The sequence below is a fragment of the Nicotiana attenuata genome, chromosome 1 (genome assembly GCF_001879085.1).
Source record: "Nicotiana attenuata strain UT chromosome 1, NIATTr2, whole genome shotgun sequence".
Taxonomy (NCBI): Eukaryota; Viridiplantae; Streptophyta; class Magnoliopsida; order Solanales; family Solanaceae; genus Nicotiana; species Nicotiana attenuata.
In genome coordinates, this window is record NC_031989.1 from 3,371,835 (window position 1) to 3,379,270 (window position 7,436).

The window sequence follows — 7,436 nt, forward strand, 5'->3', positions numbered from 1 at the left end:
TTTGCGTGTGATTCTCGGAGAGAATGAACCTTATTTATTTGGGTTTTTAATTTTTATATGTGTTTTGACTAGTTTGGTAAGTCTATAATTAATTGCTAGAGGTTGATAAGTTGGAATTTCATTAGGATATTTATGTAAGATTCCCATTTTTTTTATAGTGAAGATGGTATTTGAAAATTAGAGTTATGCTTGGACTTTGGAGTGAATACAATTTGGAACTGTTTTTTGAAGTTTTGTGAGTGATTTGAAGTGAAAATTAAAAAAAAAAACATATTTTGGAGTTTTCAAAAAAGATCGAAATTCAAATTCAAGTGAAATTCGAAATTTTTATAGCTAAACAGTGATTTCTAAAAAAGTAAATTTTTTCCGGAGAAGTGATTTTTTTTTAATTTTTATGACAAACGGGCCTTAGACTATTTAACTGGGAAATACCCAAGACTTGCCAATGGCCTGTTAGACTGATAATAATTGGAGAAAAGTATCAAACATCTAATTATTCTATCCTCTTAAACCCTTTGGAGGTTTTTGATAATAATTCAAGTATGAGCTAGACGACTGAGGAAGGAATGAAAAGAACTTTTACATAATCCTCCTCCCCTTTTCTTGAGGTTGTTCTTCTAAGCATCTGCTTCATCTTCTTCTTCTTCTACAGTGCGCGCCACTACAATCTTTCTTACTTGCTAAAAATGGTAACTTCATCTGCCACCAAAATCCCACTCTGCCTACATTCAACAATAAAACTAGTTCACCACTCCATTTCGTACAATCCCCTCAAAACCCTTTTGCTTTACAATCCCAAAACCCAGAGCACTCTTTGCCCCAAACTCGAAGCAACTTCCAAACCCCGAAATTCACCAATTTTAACCTGTTCTTGGAAACCTCAGAAAGAAATTCCCAAGTTTTTCTGTGAAAAGATTGTCATTTTACTTGTTGGGTCATTCTTGTTTATGGGTTTAAGGGCCAAGAATGCAGTGTCAGTGTCACGACCAGTTCAAGAAAGTAGTGTTTTTGAGACCCAAGAAGAGAATAATGATGAAGAAGAGGAGATGCATGTGAAGTTATTGGAGAAGAATGAGAGAGATATTGAGGCTTTGAAGACTATTGTTAATGTGAAAATGAGGAAAGGGAAGACTAAAGAGGCTTTGAAGTATGTGGAGAAACTGATTGAAGTCCAGCCTAGAGAAATGGAGTGGAGGCTTTTGCAGGCTCTTTGCTATGAGATGATGGGGCAGTTGAGTAAGGCTAAAAGTTTGTTTAAGGAGATCTTGAAGCAGAGGCCTCTCTTGCTCAGAGCTTTGCATGTATGTTCCCTAAATCTTACGTGTTTTACTGCGATTTTGATGTAGTCAAAAAACTCTTAGATACCATGTTTGAATTGAAGAGGATTAGGAAATATCTGTTTTATATTTCGAGTAATTCAAGACGATGTTATTGGTTGCTTGTAGAACATTGTTGAGTGTCAAAATCTAGAGTTGATATATGATATCTTGTCTGCTGATGAATTTTGTGCAATGAGCCATGTTATTTAGCATTACATATAAATGGTAGACCTAACGATCACTATATGTTTTTCCCCCTTATTGTTTGTTGGCTATGTGTGGTGGTTTGATGGATGTAGCTCCGTCGGGTCAATCATTTCATACAACAACAACAACAACAACAACAACAACGACCCAGTGAAATCCCACTAGTGGGGTTTGGGGAGGGTAGTGTGTACGCAGACCTTACCCCTACCCCGAAGGAGTAGAGAGGCTGTTTCCGAAAGACCCTCCGGTCAAGAGGACAAAAAGACAAAAGGAGACAAAATCAGTAACACCACAGAAATAATAAGAAAAATAGGAAAATAGGAAAAACAGGAACAACATGAAATCCAGAAGAAAGATACACAGCGAAAGCGAAATAGTATCCCTACCAAACTAATCCCACAAAGTTATGACATAAGGCAAGACCCAACTACCTCCTAACCTACAACCCTAATACTCGACCTCCACATGTTCCTATCAAGTGCCATATCCTCGGAAATCTGAAGGCTCGCCATATCCTGCCCGATCACCTCCCCCAATACTTCTTAGGCCGCCCTCTACCTCTTCTCGTGCCCTCCACAACCAGCCGTTCGCACCTTCTTACCGGCGCATCTGGGCTTCTCCTCTTAACATGCCCGAACCATCTGAGCCGCGCTTCCCGCATCTTGTCATCAATAGGGGCCACGCACACCTTCTTCCGAATATCATCATTCCTAATCTTCTTATATGCCCGCACATCCACCTCAACATCCTCATTTCTGCTACCTTCATCTTCTCGATATGTGACTTCTTAACAGGCCAACAGTCAACCCCATACATCATGGCCGGTCTAACCACCGCTTTATAGAACTTATCTTTGGGTCAATCATTTCATAAAGTTTTGATAAACTGTTGAATTCTGCATTACGAGGGAGAATGTCGATAAGTTAGTAATTGGATATTTTGTAATGGTTTGAAGGTCGAACATGGACTCTAGAATCTAAATTATGTGGAAATTTTACTCTCTCACGATAGATGTTGGATACAGCATGCATTTTCTTTATCAGTTATCCAGACGGTAATTGAGCCTCATTGTTAATTGATATTCTGTGACGACTAAACAGAAGGATCCTGTAGTTGGCTTGGATGCCATGGCATAAACAGTCTTACTTGACTCAATAATAGTGCAGATTTTTCACTAATCTAATATTTGGGAAAGTCATATGCAACTGCATTTGAAGCCTGATAATTCAGGAAGATTGTATAAGAAACTGCTTTCGAATAGATAAATCATGCAGTAGCAGAAAAATCCTCTTTTCCTCTTGAGTTTTTCAGGTCGCCTTCCTAGACTGGTTATTTCTGTAGAAACAGCAATATTTGGATCCACTGATGTGATTTTTTCCCCGGACTTTGTTATTGCTAAACTGAAGAATGATAAAGATGTGAATGAGCAAGAATGATTGCTTCAGAAGCCTGTTCGCTTTCTGGTGGTGTTAACCACGTTCTGAACACTAGTGGCATTACCTGATATAGCAAAAAATTTGTTACTCTAGAAATTCATGATATTTATTTCTGAATTGTAAACTTGCATGAGGAATGTTATGATGCTTCATATAAGGAAAGCTTTGACCCAATGGTGTAAAAATACAAATCTGGGGGAGAGGAGCTCTACATTTGTCATTCAATCTGTGGTGTTGTCTAAGCTTGGATACTTAAAGTTTACTATGTGTTCAAGTAGGATATCCAGTTATACTTGCAGCGAATGCCAACCTGAGACACGAATATTTTGAACTTCATTCATACGTTATTTTCAAAATAGCACTCCCATCAGAATGAAGAAACAATTCTTTAAAGTATAGCTACAAATTTGCAGCGTGGAGGAGGAGAATAAGCATCGAGTGTAGACATAAACATATATGGGGTGAACATTGGATGTAATCAGAATCAAGCATGTATCTGTGTTAAGTGAGGGCACTAAGCAATTTGATGCAAGTAGTATTTTGTTGAGAACTACACCCTTGGGTGTGGCTTAGTGGTCTATGAAGTGGGTTGAGAATCAGGAGGTCTCAAGCTCAAATCCCAGACAAAAATACTAGGTGTTTTCTTCTCATCTGTCCAAGCCTTGGTGGATAGAGTTACCTGGTATTTGTTGCTGGTGGGATATAGCTGTTATCTAGTGGAATTAGTCGAGGTGTGCGCAAGCTGGTCCGGACACCACTAAAAGTATTTTGTTGAGAACTAGAAGGTTCCCGTGTCACGGAGGGTGGAATGTATTGCTAGTTATGTTGCCCGGAACAATTCTCTGTAATGGTGTCTCCCCCCCCCCCCCCGACACCGTGTTGCCTTTCTGTAATAGCTTTCATTAATGCAATCAAGCTTTCTTTCATTCTCATTCTCTTTTCTGTTCTTTCAATTGTTTTTGACATTGATTTTCCCATACGGCACTGACAGTTTAGTCTAGCGTACGGAGGGGACCCCGTTGGCGGATCGTAACCGCACGGATATCGGTTGCTTAAATTACGTCACCCTTCCAAGAAATCTCATGAAGACGCCGTGTAACAGTATTTTGTAGAGAATTAGAAGGTTCCACCGTCACGGAGGGTGGAATATATTGCTAGCTATATTGCTCGAACTCTCCAAAAATGTTGCCTGGTGCGTATCGGATCCTTAAAAAATAATGTATTTTGAAGGTTCCGACACGGGTGCAACAACATTTTGGAGAGTCCCCGCGACATAGATTGCTAGACAATCAAGTCATGAGATTTATCTTAAATAGATATATGGAATGCGCATGATGTCTGATTTTAAGTATTTGAGCTTTTGGACACTACTACCACAGTCAACATTTTTCAATCATAATTAATGTGATGTTCTCAAAGTTTGAATTACTTAGCATCCTGCCATTCATGATGGCACATGACCTCTCTTAGAAGTTGTACGCATTATGTGTAACTCTCGGCATTCATACTCTTTTAACCTTGTCAATGATTATAAGTTTTGCTTATTGACCTTATTTATGCATTGAATTGTTCCAGGGTTTAGCTATGGTGATGCACAAGAACTTTGAAGGTCCTGCTGTTTTTGAGATGCTGAATGACGCTCTAGAAGTTGCTCGTCGGGAAAAAAGAGTCAATGAGGAGAGAAACATAAAAATATTAGTCGCACAAATGCATGTCGTTAAGGTAATGGCTTGTAGTACACCTGCCAAATTCGGTTTCTTTAGAGTGACTTTTATCTGTGACATCACAAGAATACTCAGCTCTATATCTTTTGTAGTTTATCTACAGGAACATCTTGTGCCTAAGTTGATAAAAGTATAACAGAGATGCCCCCTTTGTTTGATTTATAATACTACGTCCGTCCTAATTTATATGACAATGTTTGCCTATGCGTGGAGCTTAAGAAAGAAAGAAAGGATTTTGAAACTTGTGGTCTAAAACATGCCATAAATATTTCTATGACTACAAAACCATGTCATTGAAGATAAATTGGGAAGTTTAAGTTAAATTGCTTCCAAATATAACAAGGTGTCATTCTTTTTGGAACAAACTAAAAACGAAAGTGTGTCAGATGAAGTGGGACAAATGGAGTAATAACATTGGATATCCCTAGAGTTTAACACTAATAACTAGATTAGAAGAGAGAGAGAGAGAGAGAGAGGGCGGAGTTGGGTAAATAGTGAAACTGTGGCCACTTGCATGATGGTCTTGCTTTGCAGGTAATAGGTTGTAAAATTATATTAACTTGCTTTGCAGGTAATAGGTTGTACAATTATGTTATCTTTGCTAAGTTAAGAGGTTACCTTTGCTAGTGAAGATCGTGATATCACCAATTACTCTTATTTGGTAACATTAGTTGAAAACTGGAAAGGGAGAGTTTTCCTGCAACTTGTCTCATGCACAATATTTTGATAGTCAGAGGAACCAATTGCTAGTTCTCTCCTATATAGGCAAAAAAAAGGGGGATAGAAAATTGTTCAGCCTAGTACTCCTCTCTTACATTTGCTCGTGTCGTGCAGGGTCAATTAGAAGAGGCCTTACAGAAGTTTCAACGTCTTGTTAAAGAGAACCCAAGAGACTTCAGGCCTTATCTGTGCCAGGTAATTTATGTTCTATTTTTCCTCTGCATTCTTCTTGAATTGTGAGCTTTCTAAAAGGATATATAAAGAATAAGCAAATTGTAGCTCTCTTAATCAGCGTAAACTTTTTGCTAAATAGTTACTTGCCATCCTTCTTGACTCAAGTGGGACCACTGTAATGCTTTAGAGCTTTTCATAATTGATCTTGTAATTTCATCAAGGTTAGAGACTGATAACGAGGGTCATATGTTATGAGATCGGTAAAAATTGAGAAAAATAAGAATATGGTGCTGTTTAGTATGTACTTTATTTATGTAATGCTTGATGTACTCTGGATTAGATTGCCACTGCATGGTCTCAGGCAACAAAAAAATAGTACTAATTAAATGGACCGCAATATATGGCAAAGCAAGTTTAGTGCACGGAGAGGAAAGATAGATGCATGGTTAAGGAATAAGCAGCATGTGTCATGCATATGCAGCAAGATTTGCTATTGATTGTAATTAATTCTGATTACTGTGGTGATGCATATTTTCTGAAAAAAATTTGGAAATATTAGAGTTTATAGTCCAGGCGACTCAGCTATACTTATTGTCGAATCTGACCATTTTTGAGACTTGGTGGCAGGGAATAGTCTACAGTTTGTTGGACAAGAAGAAAGAAGCTAACGAGCAGTTTGAGATATATCGAAGTCTTGTACCCGAAGAATTTCCTCAGAGAGGTTTCCTTGATGATGTTGTGTTGGCTGCAAAGACAGAAACTAGGGAACAACTTGAAAAGGAGTTCAAGACTCAATTCTCTTACAAGACATGAAAATTCATGCCCAATTTTTACATTTTCAGCTAGGCTATTATAACTGGATGGTTAAGGGTGTATGGAGGGGTGATCAGAGGGTGTGATAGAAAAAAATCCATTGCTAATGTAGACAGACATTATAGGGCAGTACATTTTTGTGTCTAGTATAGTGTTTTTGATAACCCAGAAATCCGTGAGGGTCAGCTAGTATGTCTAAACTCGGTGGATAAAGGATCCACTCCACTCGGTGATATGCGTCTAAACCGCATATCATATCATATGCTGCGCTCTTACTACTAGGCCAAAACTCTGGGGCCTCTCCGCTCTGGTGATATTAAGAAAATAGATGGAGATTGAGGTTTTACTGTGCTTTGAATGTAAAAGAATTCTTAATTTGTCTGTTGTAGGGAAGCTGGAGTTATCTACATTCTCAAATATGCTTATCCATTCTTGTATAGCTTTTAGGCTTCTTTTTTTTTTCTTCTTTAGAAAAACTGATCAACAGATTCGTAAATACATAGATACAAAAATTGTTCTGTAAATAACCAGACATGGTGTTACATATAATGCATAGTTTCTTAAAAAAATTATATAAATTGCTCATCTTAAATACAGTTCCCTACAAACTTCAAACTGCAGGTAATTTTTTTAAGGATAGAAAGAAAAATGAGATTAATCAGAAAACCTTGACAGGCCACAATTTATAACAAAGGTTTCTCAAGGGTCACTTCACAACATGAATATATATATATATATATATATATATATATATATATATATATATATATATATATTAAGGCTGTATGGTGGGCCGGGCCCGTGCCTAAATGGGCTAAACGGGCCTGGGCTTAGCGGTCCCGGGCTTCGCGGGCTCAACGGGTAGGACCAGCCCGTGACGGGCCTAAGCCCATATGGTCCTGGGCTAAATGGGCCGGGCTCGTGGGCTTAGCGGGCCTAACGGGCTTTTTTTTATTTTCGGGCTTTTTTTTTAAAATTTTTTTTATTTAAGGCAATTTCTTGTAAACCATATGTGTATGTATATATATAAATTGCTCTTATGC

The 7,436-nt window shown here is 38.0% G+C and overlaps 1 protein-coding gene across 1 annotated transcript; it reads left to right on the forward strand.

The window, feature by feature from the left end:
* Positions 459 to 6,832, forward strand: LOC109224850 (protein SLOW GREEN 1, chloroplastic). The gene is made up of 4 exons (XM_019389445.1): positions 459 to 1,301; positions 4,538 to 4,684; positions 5,521 to 5,601; positions 6,208 to 6,832. Exons 1-4 carry the CDS (start codon positions 687 to 689, stop codon positions 6,391 to 6,393), a joined length of 1,029 nt encoding a protein of 342 aa, XP_019244990.1. The 5' UTR covers positions 459 to 686; the 3' UTR covers positions 6,394 to 6,832.

Excerpts from the sequence above, each read along its gene's own strand:
- LOC109224850 (XM_019389445.1), top strand. The coding sequence starts at position 687 with ATGGTAACTTCATCTGCCACCAAAATCCCACTCTGCCTACATTCAACA. Across the intron at positions 4,685-5,520 it reads CACAAATGCATGTCGTTAAG|GGTCAATTAGAAGAGGCCTT; the intron begins GTAATGGCTTGT and ends CGTGTCGTGCAG. Across the intron at positions 5,602-6,207 it reads TCAGGCCTTATCTGTGCCAG|GGAATAGTCTACAGTTTGTT; the intron begins GTAATTTATGTT and ends ACTTGGTGGCAG.